At 50.8% G+C, this 27,722-nt stretch overlaps 1 protein-coding gene and 1 long non-coding RNA gene across 2 annotated transcripts; one reads left to right on the top strand and one right to left on the bottom strand.

The window, feature by feature from the left end:
• The first annotated feature begins 1,230 nt into the window (after positions 1-1,230).
• Positions 1,231-16,596, top strand: UBQLN4 (ubiquilin 4). Its single transcript, XM_073322482.2, has 11 exons — positions 1,231-1,462; positions 3,955-4,106; positions 7,535-7,752; positions 8,170-8,432; positions 9,867-10,025; positions 10,514-10,739; positions 11,423-11,562; positions 12,333-12,416; positions 12,813-12,928; positions 13,610-13,787; positions 15,565-16,596. Exons 1-11 carry the CDS (start codon positions 1,304-1,306, stop codon positions 15,715-15,717), a joined length of 1,848 nt encoding a protein of 615 aa, XP_073178583.1. The 5' UTR covers positions 1,231-1,303; the 3' UTR covers positions 15,718-16,596.
• A 5,441-nt stretch (positions 16,597-22,037) lies between these two features.
• LOC140902649 (uncharacterized) lies at positions 22,038-27,700 on the bottom strand. Its single transcript, XR_012156102.1, has 3 exons — positions 27,504-27,700; positions 24,686-24,915; positions 22,038-22,411 (listed from the first exon to the last, which is right to left on the bottom strand). It is a non-coding gene; the product is annotated as an uncharacterized LOC140902649 (long non-coding RNA).
• Between the last annotated feature and the right edge of the window lie 22 nt (positions 27,701-27,722).

Below are 27,722 nucleotides of genomic sequence, written 5' to 3'. Positions count from 1 at the left end.
TCCACCCCCAGCTGCCACGGAACCCTCTGATCCCGACATTCTGTCCCCAGCTACCACGGAACCCTCTGATCCCGACATTCCATCCCCAGCTACCACGGAACCCTCTGATCCCGACACTCCACCCCCAGCTGCCACGGAACCCTCTGATCCCGACACTCCACCCCCAGCTGCCACGGAACCCTCTGATCCCGACACTCCATCCCCAGCTACCACAGAACCCTCTGATCCCGACATTCCGTCCCCAGCTACCAGGGAACCCTCTGATCCCGACACTCCACCCCCAGCTGCCACGGAACCCTCTGATCCCGACACTCCACCCCCAGCTGCCACGGAACCCTCTGATCCCGACATTCTGTCCCCAGCTACCACGGAACCCTCTGATCCCGACATTCCATCCCCAGCTACCACGGAACCCTCTGATCCCGACATTCCACCCCCAGCTGCCACGGAACCCTCTGATCCCGACACTCCGTCCCCAGCTGCCACGGAACCCTCTGATCCCGACATTCCGTCCCCAGCTACCACGGAACCCTCTGATCCCGACATTCCGTCCCCAGCTACCACGGAACCCTCTGATCCCGACACTCCGTCCCTAGCTACCACGGAACCCTCTGATCCCGACACTCCGTCCCCAGCTGCCACGGAACCCTCTGATCCCGACATTCCGTCCCTAGCCCTAGGTGCTGGAACTAGGGGGGCTGGCTGCTGGAGGTGATGCCCCACCCCCGGCTTGCAGCGGTTTCCATCACATACAGGGTTTGCAGTTTGGATCAGTGGCTCTCAGCCCCCCGCCAGCTCTACAAATTGTTCCAGCAGCAGCCCCCTGTCCCTAGCTGCCAGGCAACCCTCTGATCCCGACTTTCCGAGCTTCTCCTGTGAAAGGGGATCACCCCATCTGTTCTGCCGGCTGTCAGAATCGGAACCCAAAGGAGAGAATGCCACGAGCCTGCCCCACCCCCGCCCCGGTTACCCCCCGCCCCCGCCCTGCACCGGGAGGCTCAGCCCCGCAGCTGCCACTCCGGTCCGAACCTCCCGCGGCTCGCCCAGCCCTGCAAGTTCTCTCCCCGGTCCGCCTCCCGCGTGGGGCTCCCGCTCCCCTGTTGCCCCCACCCCCGGGATCCCCTCCCGCCGGTGGAGGCCGGTCTCCCCCCTCGCCCGCGCCCGCTCCCCGGGCTGCAGTTCCCCGCCGGGCCGGCTGGGGGCGCTGCGAGCCGGGCTCTCTCCCCCGCAGCGGCCGGGCGCCGCTCTCCCCACGCCGGCTGCCCCCAGGCTGGCTGGCTGGCTGGCGGGGCGGGCGGCGAAGATGGCGGAGCTGAGCGGCGGCGGCGGCCCGGGCCCCGGCGGGGAGGGCGAGGCGGAGCTGGGCGGCCCCGGGCCCGGGGGGCTCCTCATCCGGGTCACGGTGAAGACCCCCAAGGACAAGGAGGAGATCGTCATCGGGGACGGCGCCTCCGTGCGGGAGGTGAGGCCGGGGGGTGGGGCCGGGGGCTGCGGGAGGGGGCCGGGCCGAGCCGGGCCGGGGGCTGCGGGCGGGAAGTGGGGCTGGGCCGGGCCCTGGGGGGGGCTGCGGGCGGGCGGGCGAAGGAGCCGGGCTGGGCGTGAGGCCGCGGGCGGGGGGCGGGGTGAAGGGCCCAGGGCGTGTGAACCTGGGGAGCATTTGGAGGAAAGTGAAAGGGCTGATGGGGGGGGGGGGATCTGGAGTGGGGGGGAGGTTGGGGGTTAAGGGGCCTGGATCTGGAGTGGGGAGGTTGGGGGGCTGGGTATGGTGTGGAGGGGAGGTTGGGGGGGCTGGATCTGGAGTGGGGAGGTTGGGGGGCTGGGAATGGTGGGGAGGGGAGGTTGGGGGGCTGGATCTGGAGTGGGGAGGTTGGGGGGCTGGGTATGGTGTGGAGGGGAGGTTGGGGGGGCTGGATCTGGAGTGGGGAGGTTGGGGGGCTGGATCTGGAGTGGGGAGGTTGGGGGGCTGGATCTGGAGTGGGGAGGTTGGGGGGCTGGATCTGGAGTGGGGAGGTTGGGGGGCTGGGTATGGTGTGGAGGGGAGGTTGGGGGGGCTGGATCTGGAGTGGGGAGGTTGGGGGGCTGGGTATGGTGTGGAGGGGAGGTTGGGGGGGCTGGATCTGGAGTGGGGAGGTTGGGGGGCTGGGTATGGTGTGGAGGGGAGGTTGGGGGGGCTGGATCTGGAGTGGGGAGGTTGGGGGGCTGGGTATGGTGTGGAGGGGAGGTTGGGGGGGCTGGATCTGGAGTGGGGAGGTTGGGGGCTGGGTATGGTGTGGAGGGGAGGTTGGGGGGCTGGATCTGGAGTGGGGAGGTTGGGGGGCTGGGTGTGGTGTGGAGGGGAGGTTGGGGGGCTGGATCTGGAGTGGAGGGGAGGTTGGGGGGGCTGGGTGTGGTGTGGAGGGGAGGTTGGGGGGGCTGGATCTGGAGAGGTTTGGGTAGGTGGATGGGAGAGAAGGGGATGGACTGAGACATGGGTTGTGGGTGCTTGTAATCTGAGAGCCGGCAAGGCCCACTGAGTGGGACCCAGGGCCCAGCGTGGAATCGCAACTTGGGCAGTGGGGGGAACCCTGGGCTGGGCAGTGAGGTTGGGAGGAGAGTGGCTGGGCTCCCTCTGGGATTGGGGGCGGACAGGGTTTTAGGGCACGGAAGAGCAGGTTGTGAAGGGATTTAAAAGGAACATCCGGTATTGCAGAAACATGTGGTCATGGCCACCAGGGCAAAGTATCCTTGGTGCTGCTTGTGGTAGCAGGGGCCGTGGCAACCCTTGGTTGGATGCTGGTGTAGGATATGGCAGCTGAGCATACGGTGTAGTGGATGTGCTGACTGTAGCAGAGTCCTCGGTGTTAGAATTAGACCTCCACTTCCCCGCATTCAATTCCTAGCGGCCCCTCAGTACAAACAAGGCATTTAGTGAATGTGGAATTCAGAGGAGGGTATGAGGGACGTGTTTTTAGCTGTGTGCCTTGGGTGGCCTCAGGCTTCAGAGCTGTATGTTTGCAGGAGTTGAGCTCAGGGGCTGGGCACCAGTGCAGTGCAGCTGGCTTTTTGAATTTTGAGAACAACGCTTTCCTTTGCAAAGTCTTCCCCCATGATCTGTGGCTACCAAAAAGCAAAGCTGGGGAATGCCCGCTGGCTGGGCATTAGCCATGCAGTTCTCATTGCAAGGGATAATCCCACTCCATCCCAAAGAGTAGTTGTCAGCTAGTGTTCTACGATATGGCATGCTGAAAAGGAATATGATGATAGAAGTTAGACCTAGGAAAGACCATTTAGTCTGTTTCCCCTGGCTACTGCAGAATTGTTCCCTAGTTTCTAGACCTGTTTTAAAATCACTCAAGAGCTGGGTTTCCCTTTATGAAATTCAAATGAGCAGAGAGACAAAAAAGTTGTAGACATTCAGAGGATAAACAATGTCTTTGGGTGAGATCAAAAAGGGACAACTGGTCTAGCTTTGTCAGCCCTCGTTTCTCATTGAGGTAATTGCGCTATGGCTCCCTCCCTGCCTCTTCCCCAAACTTGAGTTGCACTTCCCAGATGGATACAGGATTCTTGTTCCGTTAAATAGCTCAAGCAGAGACTCTATAGATATGTCAGCTGTTGGTAGTGGCTGTGTAGTGAGTGTGATGTTCTGCTGCAGACGCTTAGACATTTTAAAATCTCTGCGTTCAGTCCTTTGCCTGCAAAAAGAATTAGATACGTTCCTGGAGGATAGGTCCATCAATGGCTATTAGTCAAGATGGTCAGGGATGCAACCCCATGCTCTGTGTCCTCAGACACTAACTGCCAGAAGCTGGGAGTGGACGAAGGGGATGGATCACTTGATAATTGCCCTGTTCTGTTCATTCTCTCTGAAGTATCTGGGATCGGCGGCTGTCAGAAGACACGATACGGGCTAGATGGACCATTGGTATGACCCAGTGTGGCTGTTCTTATATCGTCTTGTTGTCTGTTTTCCAGTTCAAAGAAGAGATTTCCAGGAGGTTTAAAGCCAAACAGGATCAGCTGGTTCTGATCTTTGCTGGAAAGATCCTGAAGGACGGAGACACTTTGAATCAACACGGGATCAAAGACGGGCTGACTGTGCATTTGGTCATTAAGACTCCACAGAAGTAAGAAATCATTCCTTCCTGCTGCTGTCAGAAACTTACTTTGTGAGAAGAAGTACTTGTGGCACCTTAGAGACTAACCAATTTATTTGAGCATGAGCTTTCGTGAGCTACAGCTCACTTCGAAGTGAGCTGTAGCTCACGAAAGCTCATGCTCAAATAAATTGGTTAGTCTCTAAGGTGCCACAAGTACTCCTTTTCTTTTTGCGAATACAGACTAACACGGCTGTTACTCTGAAACCTGTCATTACTTTGTGAGGAAAGTATGTTAGAAAGGCAGTGTTTTGTCCAGTGGCTAAAGCAGGGTACCAGGAGTCAGAGCTCCTGGGTTCAATTTCTGGCTCTGTGGTGGTGCTTGATCTTATGTTTAGAGAAGGGGAACTGGGATTAGGACTCGTGGGTTCTGTTCCCCTTTGTGACACTGCGTGTAAGTCATTTAACCTATTTTTGCCTCATTTTAGCCATCTGTAGAATGGTTATTCCTGCTGCTTGGGGTTTGAGCTTTCATCACTATAATTATCATGTAGAACTTTACATTTGAAGAGAATTTACGATTTATAGGTGTTAGTTAATGCTTGCGCCATCCCAGGCAAGTAGGTATCATCCCCGCTTTACAGATGGAGAGACTGACAGAGGTTAAGTGACTTTCGTAAAGCCAGACATAGTGTCAGCATTGATGCCAAGGACCAGACCCCAGCTGTCCTGACTCCTGTTCCTTGACCTTTAGTTCGTGCAGTCTCAAGTGCTTTGAGATCTGTTGATGAAAGAAATGCAGTGAGTACAAAGCTTTAACCACAGTACATAGTTCGAGCAGCTAAGAAACACATATGAAAATCAACATATCAGATGCTACCAGATGAAACTTAAGTAAATGTCCTAGATGTCAAATGGTTCCAAGAGCAGTTGCTGCATTGTCGATGTGAACACGTGGTTTTGCTTTCTAAATGCTCTTTGCAACAATTTTGTGGGTTCCCATTGCTGCCTGAGCAGCCGTGTGCTGGTGAACAAACAGGGCTGCGTCTCTTTGTGAAGCTGCATTGCCCCCTTGGGAGTCCTTGCTCACTGGCTTATTAAAGATCAGTGGGTTTTTTTTAAAGAAGCATTGGTATTGGGTATTGTCAGCCATTGCAGAAGGACCATATGCTAAATTCTGCATTTCTGTGAGGAGTGGTAGGTTGATGCCGTTTACTGCTGTCTTTGCAGTGCTCACAAACTATTTCAGAGGGAACAGTAAACATCTGGCCAGTGTCATTCATTTTATTCTGTGTGATGGTCATTGGTAAAGGTGCTATAGTGCTTATTGCAAACATTACAGCTTCTTCCTGTGCAGAGAGGATCAAGTGATCTCTATCCAACTACCCCTCTTCCTTTTTTTTTTTTAAACTTCCTATTTCCCATCCGCTTTGCTTCCTACCCTGCCTTGCCTCCCTCTGAGTGAGGGCTGATTTCCAGCAGCAGTCAGATGACTCTGTAAAGTGATTGGGGATTAAAAGGTGCTCTTTACCAGTTTAAAAACACACATCTGACAGTTCCTACCCTCCCAGCAGCCTTGAGCTTGCTACCTGGGGAGTTATGGATCTAGGTCTGGTTCTGCTAGGTCTCTGAATCCAGTGTCTTATAACAGCTGGCTAAGCCCCCTCTGTTTCAGCTGCTTTTGTTTGAGTGGCAGGAAATGAGATGCCTAATAAACAGAGGTAGATGGCAGCACAGGGAGCTTTTGGAGGGCTGTGTGGAGAAGGACTCTACAGATAGTTTATCTCTAAGTAGCTGGCCAGTTTGGCATTCTTTAAAAGAGAATGGCTATCTCTGCAAGCTTCAAGCCTCTGATCTCTAGAAGGGGGATGAGTCCAGATTACTTTTTCCTGGTCTGATCACTCCCCTCCCCCATTCTCAGATGTTCCCAGAGTATTTTTGTCTTAAAAATCTGCATTCATGTTTGCTCAGCTCAAGTGGCATCATTTGGCATCCACATGATTGAGTCACTTCCCAGTATACCTTGTTAAAGCGCAAAGCTTGCAGCAGCTGGAAATCTAGTCAATTGAAGAAAGTTCAAAGTAGTTTCAAGTTTGGCCCCGCATCCCCGTGTTGATTTTTGTGCCTCTGTAGATTTTCCTATTTTAAAAGATATTTCTTTCTCCTGCTGCTGCTAAGGACCCAAACAAAGAGGGGAAACCAGACACTGAGCCCTGTCAAATGCGCAAAGTTAAAGCCCAAGCAGTAGTGAAGCCTTTCTCCCTAATCTTGTAGTTATAACTGTAGCCCTGCAAACACTTGTGCATCTTAACCGTAGCCTTGACTTCAGCAGGATCGCTCATGTGCTTAAAGTTAAACACGTGTATAAGTGTGTGTGTAATTCACTGGTGAGTGTATGTTTCAGGTACCCGTTTGTGCCAGTCCACAGAGGATATGACTTGTTACAGCCCCATTTTTACAGAGCTTTAGCAGCTCATGCTGTTAGCTCTGCTGGTCCCTGGTTCAGTCCCGGAGTGTCAGCCAAGATGGTGGCTGTCACATTTGCAGGATGGGGGCTGTAGTTGTCTTCAGTTGATTTTAACCAGCATAGTAGGTTTAAGAGAAAATCAGACAGTGTAAGTTGACTGTATATATTTAGCAATCAAAACACAGGTAACTAAACAATGTAATATTAAACATTAAAGTCTGTGACTTGTTAAACCAAAATGGGAAACAAACTAGAGAATATTTAATATTAGAGACATTGCCAGAGTTCAGTATATATATGCTAAAAAACAAATTCTTTCCTTGATAAAGACTTCAGTTATTGAATCTGAAATGATTTTTAAAATTAACGTCAGTGACATATTTGCTTTTGCCTAGCTTGGAGAATGAAGATGAGTTAATTATGCTTGTTTGTAATCCACTGTCAGTTGAAACCTCTCATGCACTAGCCCAATAATGTTGGAGTTGTAAACACTCCAGGGGAGTTTAAAAAGAGAAACATGGGGAAAAAAATCATGGTTCTAAGCTAACAGTTCAAGTTGGCTCTGCAGATGAAAGGCATTACAGAAAAGCAAATGATTATTATTTACCCCTTGCAGTAAGCATGGTTTAACGTGCTGAGGTTTCCGATGAGGCAGTAGGAGGCTTTTCCTGCTTGGAATGAACTGCTGCTGGGTATTATTGAGGCCAATAGCTTAGCATGATTCAAGAAGGCGTTAGACTTCATTCAGAATAAGACTAGTGCCTCCATTACACTGGCTAGGGATGTTGTAGATCATTGCAGACGCCTTGTCACCAGCTGGGGATGCGGGATGGGGGGGTTGTTTGAAAGAACACACACAGGGCTGGATGGAAGCATCCAGAGCAGATGTCCCATTGATCTGACATGGCTATTCCGAAGTTCCTCTTATGAGCTGCAGGTGGTGCTATTTAGATTACTGAGCCCCAGCTGTGACCTGTTTTTTTTTTTGTAGGGTTCCAGATCCTGCAGCTGCTTCTGCCCCTGCCCCTGCCGCTCCTGCCGCCACCACCGTCCCCACTACAACCCCTTCCTCTCCCGCTGCGCCACCTCAGCCTTCCACCTCCAGCAGCGCCCTCTCTGACACTGGGAGCAGCAGCAGGCAGAGCAGCGGAGCAGGGACCACGGCAGGTGCCGGAGATGGAGCACCCAGCAACGCTGCATCCATCCTCTGTAGGTGACAACTTTGCTTTCTTGGCATCCCAGTGCCTATTCTGTGAAGGGAGAGTTGCCCAGGGGTTAAAGGAATGGGGCCATGCGTTAGGACTTCTGGATCCTATTCCTGAGTCTGCCACTTGCTGGCTGACCTTGGGCAAGTCACTTCTCCACTCTGTGCCTCAGTGTCCCCATCTGTAAAATGGAGCTAATAGTACTGCCCTCCTTTGTAAAGCACCTGGAGGTCTGTGGATAAGAAGCTTTCTGTCAGATCCGGCTGTTACAGAACTGGAAGGTGGTGGTATTAGCAATGAAGTATCATTGGGTTGCAGTGGATAGAATTCAGCCAACCCCCTCTCCACCCCCTTTCTTTCCGGTTGCAGATAACTGCATTAACTGGCATGCGTCTCTCTCCATGTCTTGTTCCCTCTCTAGCTGGCTTTGGTGGCGTCACTGGGCTCGGCAGCCTCGGGATGGGTTCCGCCAATTTCATGGAGCTCCAGCAGCAGATGCAACGGCAATTGATGTCCAACCCAGAGATGCTCTCTCAGATTATGGAGAACCCCCTTGTGCAGAACATGATGTCCAACCCCGACCTCATGAGACAGATGATCATGGCCAATCCCCAGATGCAGCAGCTGATGGAACGAAACCCTGAGATAAGCCACATGCTGAACAACCCCGAGCTCATGAGACAGGTGGGTGAGAGAGTTTACACCTGGGAGCCTGTTTCAGGTGCCTCTGAGATCATCAGCACGGACTCCCCAGCTTCTCGCTTCTCTTTGGTCCCTCTGCATTGGTGTCTGTTCTGTAAAGGGAGTGAGTGGAGTCCAGATCCAGTTGATTCAGAGATCAGATTCTTTATCTACCTGCTGCAGGGTCCTCCCAGACACACAGCAGTCTGTGTGTAAACTCATGCATGTTGTGTGAACCACAGTCATACACCAATGTGCTTCCAGTCTTTCTACCTGTGTCAGTGCTGCTGAATAGACCACATGCATAGAGGCAAAAAGGATCTTCAGAGCTGCCCAAAGTACACTATAGAAGGGACACTGGCCCCTGTTCTATTGCAGGGACCAGAAGCAAAAGGCGTTGCTTTCCATAGGAATTAGAGATGGCAGAGAAAGATCTCATGGTCCATCTCCCACTGCCAGTGTAGGATTGTTCTCTACGGTGTGTTCTTCAGGGCAGCTCATTTCATTATTTTATTACCGTAGTGCCTAAAAGCCCCAGTCCTGTATCAGAACCCTCTGATCCTAGGTCTGCACAAGCACAGACCAAAAGACAATCTAAGTATTAGACAAGAGACAACAGATGGAGTCAGACGGGAGCACCACGAAGCAATGAGAACTCTAGTTTTAAATACGGCAAGCGGCAAGACTTCCATCATGTTCCTTGGGAGAAGAAGAGATCTCATTGTCGGCAAATGTTTCTTGGTATGCGGCCCGATGTTTTCTATGCCCAGTTTCAATCTGTTACTCCTAGTCTTACCCCTGCTTGGGCCATGCTAACCAATTCTTAGCTCCCAAACTCCCAGTGAATTGTCACTGTGTTAGATGGACTAAATCGTCTTGTGAATGATCTGTGCTTTGGTTCTTTGAGTTGGAGCAGGACTTTCAGATAGGTTCTGCCTTTCTGGGGAGATCTGGAGCACCTGTTGGAGGTCTGGAGCCACAAGATGATTTTATTTTTACTGAAATGTGAGGGAATTATCTTCTCGTCAATCCTTGGACAATTTTCAAATGCAGTCCATCCCAAGGATGTTAGCCAGGTGTTCGTGCAGGTGACTTGATCTTGCATAGAAACTACATGATCCTAACCAGCTGAATTGAGATAGTAAAAAAAGCAAGGCATCATAGCTTAGCAGTGATAGCAGGGAACTTGAGGAGCTAAGATCCTGGGTCCTCTTCCCTTGCTGTGCATTATCTTGGACAAATGATTTCCGCTCTCTGTCTGTAAAATGGGTTTATTTATGCTTTTCTTCCAGGAGATCAAGACTTATTTTTTTCAGTGCTTGGATGTAAAACAGTGGGGTACTGCTGGGGGCTGTGTCACCCGTAGTTCAATTCGCTGGACTCTTTTTTGTGGTGTAAACAGGCCTGATCTCCCCCAAATTCTTCTCTTTCCCCCAGACAATGGAATTGGCCCGCAACCCCGCCATGATGCAGGAGATGATGCGGAACCAGGACCGAGCTTTGAGTAACCTAGAGAGCATCCCAGGGGGATACAATGCCCTGCGCCGGATGTACACCGACATCCAGGAGCCCATGTTTAGCGCAGCTAGGGAGCAGGTATGGCGCACTCCTGCTCCAGTTGGGGTAGATTGGTGGGTCTTATGCCCCCTGTCTGCAGGTGGTGGTCGAGCTATTTTGTCCAACTGTCTGTGTGGTCTGGGGCAGATTCCTCAACAGGGAAACTGCACAGAGGGTGTCGCAAGCCCTGGTGAATGTGATCTGTGCTCTGTGTTTTCCACCGGCACCTGCAGAAGAGGCAGGGTGGTTAAGGCACTAGCCTAAGACTTGAGAAACCTGGGTTCAATTTCCTGCTTGCCACAGACTCCCTGTATGACCTTGGACAAGTCACTTATCCTCTTTGTGCCTCAGGGAAAACCGAGTAGAATAGCACTGCCCAGTGAGGCTGAACGCATTAAAAGTTGTGAAACGCTTTGGGCTCTGCTGGTGAAAAGTGCTATATAAGAGCCTGGTATTCTTGTGCGCTGGTGGGTTTAGTCTGATCCTCTCCTTTACAGTGTCTGATTCAGTGATCTCTCTCTTTCTAGTTTGGCAACAATCCTTTCTCATCCTTGGCTGGGAACTCCGACAGTTCGAGCTCCCAGCCTTTACGGACGGAAAATAGAGAGCCTTTACCCAACCCCTGGAGCCCCACGCCACCTGCCTCCCAAACCCAGGTACCCAGCAGCGAAGGGAGTACCGGATCAACAACAACCCAAAGCACACCCACTGTATCCAATCCCTTTGGGATCAGCGCTGCCAGCCTGGGGACTGGTACGTACTTAGGAGCGAGGTGCTGGTGACAGAACAAACCAGTCAGATGTAGATGGCATCAGATTACTTCCAGCATTTATATGTTTCTGTAGCTGCTGAGTTAATCAGATTGGCCATTCTGGCCCTGTGGCAAACTAGAATGGGTTATTCCTCATGTGCTTGACCAAGGGCTGCATTGGGAGCTCAGGTGCATTGGGGTTCTCCATGTGCACAGGATGAGCAGCTCTAGGGGGAGGCCATGGAGACAAAGTAGTCCCTGCCTGGCTGCTCAAGATGGAGCATTGAATTCTGGGATTTGTAGTCTCCCTGGGCTGCTGCTGTTTAAGATGAGGGTATTTCCATGTATTGGTCTAGTCCATCCCTGGTTTATTTACTTACCCGGCCTGAAAAGGGTTAACGGCTACTCTGCTGGATTTCCTCTCCAGCATCCACATCCCCATGTCCCACTGGAAAATCTCAAATCGTCAGGAGCATGTGTTGACTTACCCTCTGACCCTTTCTCTTACGAAGACCAGCTGGTGAGAAATGAACATCAAGATTGCTCAGTGTTGCTGTGTGTTCCACCTTCTACCAACACTAAATTCAGACACGGCCTCCATCTTCTCTGTGCTTCGTGTTTGATTTTAGCTCCTGTGTAGCTGCGGTCAGGCTTGTAAGTTTTGCTCTCTCCCGTATTGCTGCAGGGATGTTTAACAGCCCAGAGATGCAGGGCCTCCTGCAGCAGATTTCGGAGAACCCCCAGCTGATGCAGAACATGATCTCTGCCCCTTACATGCGCAGTATGATGCAGACTCTCTCCCAGAACCCAGACTTCGCAGCACAGGTAAAAATATAGCAGCATCTTCCTCTGTCAGATACAAGCCTTGGGTCCTAGCACGGACGCGGGCTTTCTGTCACCATAGCATGAGGCGCTGCTCATTTTAAGGAAGCAGAATTCTGATAGACCAGGCTCAGAGCTCTGTTGTGCTTCTTAGTAGTATGAGCCCAACCACGGGACTGAGATCCCAGACGAGCCAAGTCTTCTGCATAGCCCCACAGTGTGTACAACCCGGACAGAGGGAGAGCCGGCACCAGCCTGACTGCGCTGTCTTCCTGACCTGGGTGGGATGAGAGGGGGAATTCAGATTCCCATGGCCCATTCAGTACTCAGCCCCTCTGCTCAGACTGCCAGCAAAGGTGGGGTCAGCCGGTGCTAGTGGCTACTGGGAGTCAGACGCACCTGGCTTGAGAGCCTCCAGCTCTTCTGGGTGACAGCTTCTGGTGGCTGCCATGCTGGCCTGCATTTGGATTTGGATCTGGGTGGGGGTGGGGAAGGCTGTGCATCTCAGCACCCCGGAGCTGTGCAGTCCTCTCTAAAGGAACCGCGCGGGGTCTTCACTGAAAAGCACTCCCACCCTTTCTGCTGGCTGCTGCTCCCATTCATCTCTAAAGGCAGGATCAGGCTGTCTGTCAATTCCTGTTGGAAGTGGAACATACCAAAGCCACTGGTGGCAAGGGTTGTTAAGGACCTAGTTAACGTGTTCTGTGGAACTAGGCCAGGAAGACCGTTTAATAACCCCATCGACTCATGCTGTGTGTGCTGTCTCCTGGCAGATGATGGTAAATGTCCCGCTCTTTGCCGGAAACCCGCAGCTTCAGGAGCAGCTACGGCTTCAGCTCCCTGTCTTTCTGCAGCAGGTAAGGAGTCTCGTCCCTTGCTCTGCGCTGGCCATCCTTCGGTCCAGAACTGTCCCATGGCTTTCGCAGCAGGGAAAGCCTTTGGTCCTTCATTCAAAGGCTCGCAGGAAGTGCACAGTCCTATTCGGGCTGGGCTGTGATGCTGAAAGAACAGAGACTTTGCCTTGGTAGGTGATGCAACTAAGGCATAGAGAGCTGAAGGAGAAATAGATCCAGGAATCCACTCTCTTGCTGTAGCTACTAGATGCCGCTGTGTCCCATTGGATGATGATCCCTAGGGCTCATGTTTAAAGGGCTTTGTCTAGCCAGGGCCCTCCTGCCTCTAATGCAGATCTTTGACTGAAGGAAACTCTGGATCTTTGGTAACAGTTGAATTTTACCTTCCTTGTTTCCCAGATGCAGAACCCAGACTCCCTCTCAATCCTGACGAACCCCCGAGCCATGCAGGCACTCCTCCAGATCCAGCAGGGACTCCAGACGCTGCAAACGGAGGCCCCGGGACTAGTGCCAAGGTAAGGAGTCCTTAGATCAGAATCAGACCTGCAAAACTTGTAGTGCAGGTCTGCCTTGGGAGAGCCCTGGCAAATCCCCAGCTACTTTCCAGCACAGCTGTGTGCAGCCTCTAGCGAATTAGCTTTTCCTTCTGCCTGCTCACACTCCCCCTGCTGCTCTCTTCCAGGAATTACAAGAGCCCCCTTCTGATCTGCAGTACAGAGTACTTAATATCGCCCGAATTTAGCACTGGGGAAAGGTTTGAGATGCACAGCCCTGGAGACGGATAGGTACATTGGGGTAAATAATCCTGCCAGCGCCCCTTAGTCCTGCCCTAGGGTGAGGATTCCCTGTGTGGGTGAGGGGGGAGTTCAGTCTTCACAACCCCTTTAGTTCTTGTCCTCCGCCCAGATTGCCAGCAAGGGAACCTGATAATCCCAGTTCTTTGTGGTCTAGTGATGTAGGTACCTGCTCAATAGGACCAGGACTGGGACCAACCGGGTCGTTTCACAGAGGCCATGGAACAGCTGTCCCATGATAATGGCAGCCAGTTGCTCCTGCCCTTGGCTGGATTCGAACTGGCGACTTAGAAAAGGCTCCACACCCCATTACTAGAACGCTTGTACCATGCAATCCCAGAGAGACAGGCAGGGGCAACCTTGTAGCATCTCCTGCAGCGAGCATTCTGATTTCTTTCTCAGCCTCGGTTCCTTTGGAATGCCTCGAATTCCCCCACCCTCCGCAGGAGGAAGCACAATCCCAGAGAACCCCATATCCTCCACTTCGACGCCTGCCAGTGCCTCTCCAGCAGGGGGCAGTAACCCGCAACAGCAGCTCATGCAGCAGATGATCCAACTCTTGGCCGGAGGAAACTCTCAAGTACGTAATGCGCAACCTGGTTGTATCCATGCAGCGGGGATTCTCCCAGTACCATATGATCATCAAGGCTGTTGTCATAAGCCAGGTGGTCATTAGTTCAGCCCATTAACGGCAAGCTGCATGATAAATATTGTAGGAGATTAGGAACCAAACTGCAATACTCCCTGTGAACATTGACCCAATAATAGTCCCTTGAATACTGCGTGCAGATGTGGTCGCCACATCTCAAAAAAGATGTATTGGAATTGGAAAAGGTTCAGAAAAGGGTAACAAAAATTATTAGGGGTGTGGAACGGCGTCCGTATGAGGAGTGATTAATCAGACAGGGACTTTCCAGCTTGGAAAAGAGACGACTAACGGGGCATATGACAGAGGTCTATACAATCATGCCTGGTGTGGAGAAAGTAAATAAGGAAGTGCTATTTGCTCCTTCTTGTAACACAAGAACTAGGGGTAATCAAATGAAATGAATAGGCAGCAGGTTTAAAACAAATAAAAGGAAGTATTTCTTCACACAATGAACAGTCGACGTATGGAACTCCTTGCCAGAGGATGTTGTGAAGGCCAAGACTATAGCAGGGTTCAAAAAAGAACTAGATAAGCTCACGGAGGATAGGTCCATTAATGGCTATTAACCAGGATGGCTATTAACCAAAACCTCTGTTTGCCAGAAGCTGGGAAAGTGTGATGGGGGATGGATCACTTAATGATTACCTGTTCTGTTCACTCCCTCTGGGGCACCTGGCATTGGCCACTGTCAGAAAACAGGATATTGGGCTAGATTGGCCTTTGGTCTGACCCAGTATGGCAATTCTTATGTTCCCTAGCTCTTATCAGCCATAGATCTCAAAGCATTTCACAAAGCAGGTCAGGATCACTTTCCCCATTTTATAGATGGGGAGCCTGAGGCACGGAGAGGGGCAGTTTGTCCAGGGTCACCCAGCAAGTGCGTGGCAGATCCTGGAAAAGCACCCAAGTCACCTGAGCCCCATTCCCATGCCTTATCCAGTAGGCCACACTGCTCAACACCACCGTGTCGTGCTAGGAGGCATGGTGCCACCTTTCTGAAAACGGCTCATACTGTGCCACCTTTTACATGAATCGGGGGTGTTGCTGGTCACATCCCAACTGGAGACTGCGAGTGCCCACAGCAAGGTTTTCTTGGGCATGGTATTCCCCATCCAACACCGTGCCCTATGAAACGTGCCAGCCCAGGAATGGCTGTATTTCAGCTGGAGCGAAGACATTTTAGCATGTGACGATTACACAGCGTGATCGTGGGGAGGAACTTGGCCTGGTGACTCAGGCACCGGCCTGGTGACTCAGGCACCGGCCTGGAATTCAGGAGACCTGGGTTCTCCTCCCAGTTCTGCCACACAGGCACCATGGGCGAGTCATTTCCTCTGTCTGTGCCTTGAGGATGGATTGGGGTGGTGGGGCAAACTCGCCTCTGCCAAAGTGCTTTGAGATCCTCTAATGAAAAGCATCAGATAATGACCAAGGGTTTGCTACCCACAGGAAAGGGTTTGACCATATATACGCCTACATCTACCAAGGTACTGGTACACTGCAGTGATGGGGGTCGTACAAACCTCTCTCAATTCTTAATAGATTTTAACTGGACAGGATCCTCAGCTGCTGTGCATGAGTACAACTCCATTGCCTTCATTTGAGCTACTCTTGAGAGCTGGCACCTTGACTTCAATGGAGCTACTCCCGTTTACACCAGCTGGGCATCTGGCCCAATCTAAGATCTTTGGTTCCCTTCCCCTGGCAGGTGCAGAGCCCCGAAGTGCGATTCCAACAGCAGCTGGAGCAGCTGAACGCTATGGGCTTCATTAACCGCGAGGCTAACCTCCAAGCGCTCATCGCCACCGGTGGGGACATCAACGCAGCTATTGAGAGACTGTTGGGCTCCCAGCCTTCTTAAACTCAGTCATGCTGTCCCACAGTCATCAAACACCCACCAACACCCACACACAGGGGCCTTTCAGGAAGACCCACCATCATTTTCATATCCTCTGACAGCTGTCCATGTATTTAAAACAAACAAAAATGATACAGCTTCACCCCGACATTCCTACTAAGTTAAGATTTCATGTTGAAATGCTCTTTAACTGGCTTGTGTGTGGACCCCGATTCTCAGCAAGTGGCCACAGAGACTTCAGATGTGTATTTTTCCTAAATATGCCCTCTGTATCTCAGACACTCTTCTCTCTCTAGATGGTAGAGGTGATACTTCTAGTTACTTATCTGAATGATTGTGTTTGAGTAGCTTGATTTTAACTGTACATTATTCCTCCTTCCAGGCAAATATTTAAACCTAGGCTGAGTTTTTCTCCCCAGCATCTTATCAGGAATGAATCAAAAGAGGAACTGAAATGACTTGGATATTTCTGATGTCATTTGTCTTCAAATATTCCCATCAGACGCACTGGGTAGGATTTTCATTTACTCCACTATGGAAGTGTGTAAAGGGGGACTTAACACTGAGTGTAAATTACATTTGCTTTGAAGCTCTCCGCCCCGCTGCCAGAGTGGTGTAAACGTGCCTTGATGTGATTGAGAACCAGATCCATCGTCTTATTTTATTTTATTGTTTTCAACCCAAGTTTTGGAAGTAGTGTACCCTGCCAAGGGGAGCTTTCGAGAAGCAGTTTTCTGCCCAAGCATTACAGTTCTCTCGCACTGTAGCCTTGTGGGGGGTGGAGGCGGGGTGGCTCTTGTGTCTCTGCTGTCTGGTTTTTGAAAGTGTAAAAGCAAAACTGAAAGAAAAAAATTAACAAAGATCTTTCCCTCCACTGGAAAATGTTGGAAGGCCTCGTTCTTCTGTGTTTGTATGTCTGCTCTCTAGTTCAGGGGTGCTCAAACCTCACGATGACTCCACCCTCCTGAGGACCAGCGGGGTAGCTTTCCAGGAGCCAATACAGCTACCTTATTTGCATCTACATTTGCATACCACTCTTATTGAAAAACAAAAAGAAATGCACACAACCATTTGTCTCCCCTTGCTCCACATACCTTTCTGGATGGCCGCAGTTACCCTTTGGGACCCTGTGGTCCTTGAGCGACCTGCAGGCGATCAGATTTTGTCCCTGAGATGGTGGTGGGTTTTGCATGACCGTCTGCCTGCCTTTTGGGGCAACCTTGCTCTAGTTGTGGTGAGGAGCTTTTTGATGCTGGCCGAGATGCACCAGGAAACCCATGCCAGCAACTTGACTAATGTCAGATGCCGGGGTGACTTGTTAGAAACCTCCCCTGTACTTAGAGTTTTGAGAGTGTGTAGGACAGGCACAAAGACCTTGTCAGCATCTCCTCTCTAGCAGGTTTAATTTTACCACCTCCCTCTACTGACTGGATCCAAAGCTCACCAAAGGCCAGCGGCACTCTTGCCGCTGACTTCAATGGGCTGTGGGTCAGAACTTCTGGTAGGAAGCAGAACCACCACCCAACGAGTGCCTCTCTTGCCTAGCGTCCTCCAGGGCTGAGGTGATCCTGAAGAGTACGGGTTGTCGATCAGTTCCATACACAGATGAATACACCTCAGGATCTCAAAGCAACCCACTGGGCTGTGTTGTGATTAATCACAGACTGTTGACTTGGCCTCCAGCTGTTCAGATGTTAGCCCGGGCACTTGCCCATGGCTTCGTATTTGGTGGTGGACGTGTATCAAGTCAGCTCTCTTTTGGGGGGGTGCAGGATGGTGAGTGATCCTGAGCTTTCCTGATTCCTTTTTTTCTATTAAACCATTCCAGGCGAGTCCATCTCCGTTAGTCTGATGAGAGCATCCTACGTCCTTTTGTCAGAGTGTAGCTGGGGCAGTGGCTGCTGGGAGAGAGAGGGAAAAGGAGGTTGTGGGTGTGATGGCGACAGAAACGCTGCCTCTTTTGCCACAGCATGTGTAATATGGAGGCAGTGTGGACTGGGATTTAGGAGGCCTAGGTTCTAATCCTGGCTCTGCCAAAGGCCTGCTGGGGGACTTTGGGCAAACCACTTCAGCCCCTCTGCCTCGGTTTCCCCACGTGTAAATTAGCTTGGAGATCTATGGATAATAGTGCTATATTAAAGGCAAGGTGGTGATATTATGCACAGGAAGATGAGGATAGGAGGGTTCTGATAATACTTTTGATCAGCCCCCTTAGCAGCTATGCGTTAGCTTGGAAGGCTGTCTGCACAGTCCTTGGAGGGATTTTCTGCTCTGCCAACGATCTAGTCTAGGAATGGGGCAGACTTCCTGGGGCAAGTCAGGACTTTTACCTGCAGGGAGCTCTGATCACTCAGCGTGGGGTTTACATCCTCTCTGTTTGAACCAGCAGTTGCAAAGGACCATATGCCTGCAGGATTTGAGGAAGGAGAGTGGGGTGGCAAGATAAATTTGGTGAGAGATAAGGGGGTTTGGAGGGAACTTAAATTCATCTAGTTTCAGGTGGGTGATTAGAAGCAGGGAAGTGTGTGCTGCAGAATCTCTCTCTTGCTCCAAACATGGACCGCTCTTAAAAACAAATTAGTCCCTATTTTTGTAGAGCCAAAGATTGCCTTAAGCCTCTGCAGCCACATCCTTGTGCATCTGCAGACAGCCTGAAACAGAGGTGTGAGCTGCCCCCGTGCATCGCCATTGGTGGTGTTGATTCTGAAGCCTAATGATTACTTGTCAGCGCTCTTAAGTGTTTCGCTGCTGATCTCTTTAAACAGATGGTTCTGCTACTTGCTTATCCAGTTAAAGCCAAAAGCCCTAATTGTCCCTGGTCCAGCTGCCAACATCAGTCTCGGTCTCTCCCTAGTTTACCACGCTAAGCTGTACTTATGTACATCGTGTCTACACAAGGGTTTTGCCCTGGTACAGCTGCAGTAGTCTAGAATCTGAGTGGTTAAGGTCTTGGTGTCCTGAAATCCCTAGGCCGTCTGTAAGCATAGATCCAAATTCTGGCAGGGTCAAGCCTAGCTTTGTATCATTTTTAGACAGATAAATTGAGTTCTATGTGGGGCATTGTGTGGAGGGGCCAGCGAGTTAGGAATGAAGTGGGGGCAATATATTTACTCTGTGGGGTTTTTTTTGTTTGACCACCAGATGTCTCTGAATGCTACAGGGCAGGGTGGGTGGTCTCTGGTAAGCAGAGACCTAGCTGGGGCTCGAGCTGTGTAGAAACCACATGTGTCTATAGCACAGCTGATTGGGAAACAGGTCTATTCCCCCTCCCCCCCGCCCCTCGGATGGAATAATTTAGACAAAAATGACTATTATTTTTGGTTGAAATGTTTTGGTTGAAAACCGTTTTGGTTGAACGTTCTTTAGGAAAACCTCAAACATTTAATTGAAAATGTTTCCTGCACACACTTCTGTTTGGACAAAATTGTTGTTTTCCACTGGCAAAAAACATTGCTACAGGACAACTTTTTAACCGGCTGTAGGCTGGAGCTCGTAGAATTTTTCTCTAACAGAGCCCTCCTATGTCCCAAGCCAGCGATCTGTCCCACTTTCCCAGGGGTTCAATCTCTACCGCCCAGGTAGTCCTTGATAGCTCTTTGCTGGTTTAAGCAGAAAACACAAATCTCTCATCTCTCCCTGGCTGCAAAATCTGCCATCACATCAGCAGGAAGTCATCACTCACTCGTTGCTGGCCCAGCATCCAAGCTGCTAAAATACAGATAATAGGACGGCTCGCTATCTCCCTTTGCAGCCCCTGTTTGCGTCCTGTGTTCGTTTACCAGCTTTCCACTTTCTGGTGGCTACTTTGGCAAGGCTCCCATCCCCTGCGCTCCACTTCCTGCTGCTCAGCAGGTGCCTTTGTTTGTCCAGCACAACAGCATTGCCACTGCACCGTGTGTTTGTGTTACTTGGCTTGAAGCTTGTGTTGTCCCTTCAGCAACGCAAAGGTTGGCCTTTGGCAGCCGTGGTCGGTCGAGAATGGCCAACAGGTTTCCTCCATGCTGGACTGCGCTTGCAGCAGTCTAAGCCGGGGTGCACAGTAACGCAGGCGTGTCCGGGTGCTGGGGTGAGGGAGGAGACCTGGAGACTGTGTGGGCTGTACTCTCTGTTCGCGTGTTTGGGCAGGAACAGAGTGCAGGGGAAGGATGGTTATGTCACGCCACCTTTGCACGCTCAGATTCATGGCCTCTGCAGGGCCCTCCTTGAAACTTAACATGTTCTGGTCCTCTATGGTCTCTGGGAAGCAGAACTAGCTGCAGTGCAATGCACCCTGGGAGCAGGGAGGGTGCAGAGCACCTCTACCACCCCTGAAGGCACCCCTGTGCAGGGGGTTCTGGGCCAATTTTCCCCTACTTTTAGGCCCTATTGATGCATGAGTGTAGCTGAGAACCAGTCCCTCTACCCACAGGGCAGGGATGCCCAGGCAGTGGTAATGAAAGTTTCCCCCCATGCCAGTGTATCTTACCCGTGACCACTCTGAGATGAGAAGGGATTTCAGTTCCGTGGTCCATTCCATCCTGGTCCTCTGCTGAGCCTGCCCGACAAAGGAGCTCCTTGAGGGCATGGATGTTTTTGCACTAGGGACCAGACTGAGCCTAAGAGAGGCTACCAGCCCAGGATCCCACAGCTGGGAAGAGGATGCAGAGAGGCACGGATCCTAGTCTGATCCCTTCCCAGTCCCTGGGATCGTGTATAATGCATGGCTTATCAATGGAGCAAGAGCTATTGCTAAGCACGTGTGTTCTATATTTGGGTCTTGCTGACAATCTGAGAACAGGCAAGGTCTCTAAGACACAGCAGCCGCACTTGTTCTCTCTAGAGAAGCCAGTGTGGCCCTCACCTTTAATTAGCTGATGCTTTCAAGGCGGCTGCTTTGAAGAAGGGAGCTTTTTAGTAAGACCTAAGCCACTCAAGGGAGCTAGGATCAGCCTTAACACTCAATAATGTGCTATTCTAGGGGCCTTTCTTTAAAGGAACAATTATGTTCTTCGTATTTTTCCTTCCCATAGGAGCAGATCCTAAAATGCTGCCTGCTGCCCTGAGTTCTGTTATTAGTGCCCATCAGACTTTACTCAGGTAAATAGATTTAATTCCCTTAAACCTGATTATACTTAATACAAAGAGAATTTCCCTAAAGTTGTTTGTGTGTTGGGAACACAAGGGTTGCTAAACCTGATCAGATCTATCATGCTACTAATCCAGTTGCCTGAAGCCGGATTCTCAGCTGATGTAAATAAGCGTATTTCCAGCTGTTTCAAAGAGAGGTTGAAAACTAGAAGTTGCATCAAAAAATGGTAAGTGTTTTCAGCAAAAGAACCTTCTGAATGAAACACAAATTTCCTGGGAAATCCATCCAGTTTCATACGAAATGTTTGATGGAATTGTCTGATGTAAATTACTTTTATTTCAGTATTTAACTGAAATGTTTAGTTTAGTTTTTTTCAGTTCCCCACTTTTCTCCCTTTTTTTGGAGGACAGCCCTCCCTCCTTCTCCCCCGGTCCCCCACCCCTCCCGGTCCCCCAAGCCTAAATTAAAAACTTTCCATTTGAACCTCCAGCTTGTTTCAAATGGTTTCTGGAAAGGGACAGACTTTTCAGTCGTTACAGACCTGGGCTCCTGATGTAAAGGCTCCGTAGGCCATTCTCATCTACCTGAACCATGTGGCTTCCCATGCATGCACTCCACAGTTGGCCAGCTTAGATCTGTGCTGAAAGTCAGAGGAATTGCTGAATCAGACCCATGGTCCACCTAGCCTGTCTCCAGCCATGGTCAGCACCAGAGGCTTCAGAAAACCCTGCAGTGGGAGGATAATCACCACCCCAGGAAAGTCCCTTCCTGACCATATTGGCTAGAAGTTGATTCGTGGCCTGAAGCAGGACAGTTTATAGTCCTTCTAAGTTGCTTTGGTTTTTTTAACCCCTGCTGTTATAACGCGGGCTGCTCTGGTTAGTCCTATAAATATCCAATCGTTGGCTGAATCTCTGTGGCAATCAGATTGTGGCTGTGTGTTTTCCTACTGGAAAAGGAAGAACAGTATAGTTTCACCGTCTCTCCTCCTCATGCTGCTTGGTCCCAGGGAAGGTACCATGGATGGATTCTTGGAGGCCAGTCCTGGGGCTGTGAGGAGACTGGGATTTGTTGTTCGCTTCCCTGACACTGGAAACAACAAAATCACAAGTCTTCCAGACCGACCCAGAAACGAGTGTTGCGAGGATCTGGAATGAGAAGCATCTTCCCCTTGCGAAGATCTCCCCGGGTCACTTGGCTCAGGGACATCACATTAACGAGAAGCTGAAAGAGACACAGAGAATGGGAGCCGTGTTCCACAAAGGCTGCTTTTATTAGTGGTTCTGACCCAGGCAGCTGGTTCTTGGGTCTCCCAGTGCCTGGGGGTAAGGAGACAGCTGGAGACCCGGGGCTTTTAGTCTCATTTTTACAAAGGCCCCTTTTAAACCACTCTAGCAGTAAGATGCATGCAAATTAATTTCTAAATAGACCTAACGGGGTTTTACTGTGAGAATCAGCTCCTAGTGCTCCTATCCCCTCTAGGTGGGAGCTCCTCGCAAAGGGTCTGGGCTACAGGCGTCCTCCCAGTGGTGGTGAAGTTACGAGATTCTTACTTAAGAGTTTGTCCACCTTGATCGTCCTCATGGGCTCTGAGGGAATAAGTGCGTTGAGATCCTCAGAGGAAATGTCCTAGCGAAGGACAAAATTGTTATCAGAGAAGAAATCCAAGCCCTTACTCCAGACAGAGTCTGATGCCCCTCTATTACAGCACCCAGGTTTCAAATATTCCCGTGGTTAGGAGTATTCTGCATGGGCGAGATCTGTTCTGTGGATTGGAACAGCAAATCTAGACTCAGTTTCCTGGGTGCCCTCAAGTTTGAATGTGGGGTTCCGGTTTGGGATCGTTGCTGCAAATGACCCTCCCTGAGGTGTTTGTTCTTTGATCATTGAGAACCCCACACGCACACAGGAAGTGAAGTGTTATCAGCAAATCCTCTTGTTCCCTTTATTTGGGACCCAGGGAAGAACATGCTGCCGTTCTCTGCACAGAGACCTTGGCCTTCTCCCGTTGCCAAGGCAACCACCACAATCAAAATGGCCTCGCCTGTCTTGCTCAGGCTTGTTGTGCTGCCTGGCGGCCAGTTTCCTAGGGTGGAGAGATAATGGTTCTTGTTGGTGGGGGGGTGGGTGGACTCTGGGTCCCTAAGTCCCTCTTGGCACCATGGAGGGCCGGGGCTCACCCAGAACGTTTGCGATTGGAGATCTCAGCCTGGGGCAGCCCTGGTTTGAAGAGAGGGGGCGAAATACTCAAGAGCTAGATTAGGTCTCTCCGTCTTTGCGGGCGGAAGTACAAGGACCCCAGCCCTGATGATGGGCCTTTTACATTTCGCCCCAAAACCCAGCCAAACCCTGGCATTTATGCTAAATCGGTGTGAGCTATTTCACGGGTTGTTCTGAGCTAAGGGACTGAACACCAGGCAGGGACAGGAAAATGGAAGCTGCTTGGCTCCAATTTTTAAAAAATATTTAATGGAACAGATTTCTCCTTTACTTAATAATTGACACACACACACACACCCCAAAAAAGAGGGAAAAATGCCCCACATAGGATGGAAGTATGGTCTATGAGATACTGTGGAAGTCAGGACTCCTGGGTTCCTTTCCTCACTCTGGGGGAGTATTTAGTGGCTGGAGGGGGGACTGGGAGCCAGGACTATTAGGGTTTGTTCCCAGGTCTTGCAGGGAGTTTAGTCTAGTGGTTAGAGGTAGCAGGGACAATGGTAATCAAACTGCTGGTCCAGTGGGCTGGGCTGTTGGATTCTAGTCCTGACCCTAAGATGATTGACACCAGCTAGGTGTCGAGCCCCTTATTCCTTCCAGGCATTTGGGACATCCTGGTGACAGAAGCTTCTGTATCTTGGTCCTTGATGTAAGTCTTTACTTCCTTTGTTCTTCAGAAAACACCTCGCCCCCTCCTTCTCTTCCTCCCTTATAAACAAGCTGGGGTTGGTTTTTAGGGGCTAGGGCAAGGTGCCGGATTCAAAACCCAGACAGCTGAATCCCTCTCTTTAGCCCCAGAACAGGGAGTAGCAGGGCTAGTTTCCCCAAGCCCCATATGTGTGTCACAAACCTCCCCACACCCAAATCCTGCCCTAGAGGAGTCCCCGTTCTGCTGGCGAAAGGGGCATTCAGCCTCTACAGCCCACAAAGTCCTTGGCCTCTCTGCTGGGCTGATGACGAAGGGAGCAGCGGATGTCAACTGTGGTGATGCAGGCACTTGTCCATTGGAAACTGGCTGAGATCCACCAAACTCATTACACACAGGCCACCAAACGATGCTCAGATTGTAGTGAGACGCCAGTTTTATGAAGGCCAAGGCTGTGTACCATCTTCTGATGATGAGCCAGGTTGGTTTCTCCTGTACGCCTGCCTGCCAGAACACAGACCAACATCTTCAACTCGTATAGGCCACTTAGTGATGTTTGTATTGTCTCATGGGCTGTCTGTCAGGACTCCTGGGTTCTATTCCCAGCAGCTGGAGTGTTGGCTTATGTTTAAGACACAGGTCAGAGTCAGGACCCCTGGTTTCTTCCCAGCTCCTGAAGAGTGTGGCCTAGTGGTTAGACCAGGGGATTAGGCTGCAGGACTGATGGGTTCTGCACTAAACTCTGGGAGGCAATGTTGCCTACTAGTGAGAATAGGACAGAGAGCCTGGGTTCTAGTCCCAGTTCTGCCAGTGTCTTGGTATATACCCTTAGATGAGACACTTCCTCCTAGGGTGACCAGAAGTCCCAATTTTATAGGGACAGTCCCAATTTTTGGGGCTTTTTCTTATATAAGGTCCTATTAACCCCCACCCCGGTCCTGATTTTTCACACTTGCTGTCTGGTCACCCTACTTCCTCCTGCCTGTTGCTGCCTCAGTTTCCCCACCTGTAAAGCAAGGGTCATAATACTCACCCACCTTTATGAAGGGCTTTGATTTCCCATGGAAAGGCACTAGTTAAATTCCAGGGATGATGGTTGTTATAGGGACAGCTGGCAGAAGGAACTTGGCCAGTCCTGGCTCCGTCTCAAAGGTTATTTTATTTTTATCTTAGCAGACAGAGCAGAGCCAGATAGCGAAGAAATATGAAAGAGTCAAGGATGTTGCCCCGACGGATGCAGGGCTGAAAGCTCAGCTCATTTCCAGCCCTGGAGACAACGAGAGGGGAATGCCTTTAATTATTAAGTGTTGGGTGGAAGAGGAGGAGGCAGCTGGGGGAGATAGGACTGGACAGATCAAAGGACATAGCAACAAGTCAAACCCCATGTGGGCACCGGCCATCTGGAAAGGCGCCTCACAGGCCAATTCAGAGTGTCCCAGTTAGCAACTTTTAGGGTCTCCTAGATCTGACAGAAAAAATCAAAGCAGCTGTGTTAACCTGAGTGCTGCATTAGGGCTTGGGTGGATTGTTCAAATGACAATCAGTGCTGCAAGGTGCTGGATTCCCAGATTAAGCAGGGGGGAGCATCCGTTGTGAAGCGCAGTGTGCGAAGAGGGCTGGGGAGGGGAAGCAATGCCAGACCCGGGGGGGGGGGAGGTCTGGTTCTCCGTTGTGCTGCCCCCTGTTCTGTCATTTATGCCAATGCAAACTGAGAGTAAATCCAATCTATTCTGGTTCGGGGCGGGGGAATTCTGGCCCCGCTGAAGTCAATGACAAAATACCCAGTGCTCACAAGGTCAGATCCATACGGATAATTTAGTTTTTAAACTTCCTTGGCAAAGGGGATGGTGATCAAGAGACTGCAAAATAATTGGTTTTCTATCAGGTAGATTTCGGGGGATTGGTGGATGCGTGGGGGGATGGGGCAAGGACCGTCTCTTTGTTCTGGGTTTGTACAATGCCTGTCACTGTGGGGTCCGGGTCCACCACTGGAGCTGCTGGACACTATGGTGATACAAATAATATATCATAATGAATGACCTAATTAACACTGGCAATTTCTGAAATGAGGCCAAATCATCAGCTGGTATAAACCAGTGTAGCTCCCTTGAAGTCAATAGAGCTATGCTGATTTACACCAAATCTAGCCACAACTCTCTATACGGTCCCAACACCATCTTGAGAGGTAACAACTGCGCCACTTGTCCAGGCTGAGGTTCAAGTGACAATGGTTTTGAGGGCTAGGAAACCTCTTCCTCGTCCACATTACAAAACCGCTCCATGGTGCCTAGGGCTCATGTAGTTTCCAGGACTCCCAGGTCAGGGTTGGTCTGTGTTGGCAGAATTGTGGCGGGAGCCCAGGCCTGGAATAGCAGAGGGGCTGGGGGTTGAAACTGAGCAAAACTGATAGAACTGGGTGGGTGGATGGAGAGGGAGTTCAGGTCTCAAATATTACATCCTACTCCTGCTCTGGGTCCCGGTTTCAATGACACGGCGTAAAAGCCAGAGTAACTCCAGTGTGGTCCACGGTGTCAAGCTGGAATTGATACTGGAGTCTCTGGGTACGTTTACACTGGAATAAAAGACCCGCAGCTGGCCTGGAGCAGCTGACTCAGGGTTGAGCTGCCAGGCTAAAAATTGTTCTGTAGACATTCAAGCTCGGACTGGAGCAAGGGCTCTGGGACCCTCCTGCCTCATGAGCTCTGGCTCCTGCCCAACCCCGAAAGTCTACACAGAAATTTTACAGCCCTGCGAGCTCAGGTCAGCTGACCCAGGCCAGGTGCGGGTGTTTAATTGCTGCATACACGGACCCTCTGAGATCAGAACCTGGCCCTGGACCGTATACAGCTATGAAGGCACCGTTAGAGAGGAGAGGGGTCTCTGACATTTGCTAACCCAATTCACTGCCACCCTGCACCTTGGGCAGTCACGTACACTGGTGCAAAGTGAGAGTGAAATCCAACTGAATCAGAAAGGGCAGCGTTTGCTCTTGGCGCTGGGGGTAAATGATTGCATAGGGTGCCAGATAGGGGAGAATCAGGTCCTTCATCTTCCAGACAGCTGGGAAGACACCTTTGGTTCTATGCACACTCACACAGACAGACACTACACACAATCTCTCTCCCTCTGTATTACCTCTCCCCACTCCTCTCTGCACGCATCTGCAGACACTCTCACAAACCCAAACCATGGGCCTGATTCTCATTTACACCAACACTGCCTTTGCACCGCCCTGGCAACACAAAGAGCCTTTAGAGTGGGCACACATTACAGTGACACATGCTTTCAGGCCCTTGGATACTGCCAGGGCCATGCAAAAGGGCTTTGGTGTAAATGTGAATTAGCCCAATCCCACAAATATGCACGCACACAATCTCATTCACCATCTCCCACAGACTGACACTGTCTCACACACACACGCTGTCTCGCACTCCCTCATGTACACACATGGGGTCTGATTAGCTTCTCACTCCGGTGGAAATCAAGAACTTCGCTGGAAGCCAGTGGAGTTACAGTGGGGGTTACCTGAGATCAGAATCTCACCCAGGTCTCACAAACACACACACTGCCTTACACAACACATGTTCTGTCTCTTACACACACACTGCCTCACACAGTACATGTTCTGTCTTACACACACACAAATACACAGACTGCCTCACTCAACATGTGTTGTCTCTTACACACACAGCCTCACAATACATGTTCTCTCTCTCTCTGTGAGACTGCCTCACACACACAACACATGTTCTGTCTCTTACACACACACACTCCTGTAATTTGCTAGAAGGTTTGTTCCACTGCCAGGATGACTCAAAGTGGAGCTGATCAGACAGAGAGTTCAGAGCCACTTACCCACCAGGCTGGTCTGTGTCCATCTCATTTTGTTCCTTGTTGCCCCCAAAAGCTGCAGCACCTTCAACACCCAGCCCCTCTCAGCTCACGAAGAAGGGGACTCTGGGCGCCTAGAAACAAGATTGACCCCTCCCTTCCCAAAATCCTGCACAGCCCCCCTCCAGCCGACACCCGGGGAGAGGGAGCTGTGAGCCTCAGCCGCCTTGTGTGCGTGGGCGA

The sequence above is a fragment of the Lepidochelys kempii genome, chromosome 24, assembly GCF_965140285.1.
Source record: "Lepidochelys kempii isolate rLepKem1 chromosome 24, rLepKem1.hap1, whole genome shotgun sequence".
NCBI lineage: Eukaryota > Metazoa > Chordata > Testudines > Cheloniidae > Lepidochelys > Lepidochelys kempii.
The sequence above is the reverse complement of the archived record's forward strand: the minus strand, read 5'-3'. Positions and strand labels throughout refer to the sequence as shown.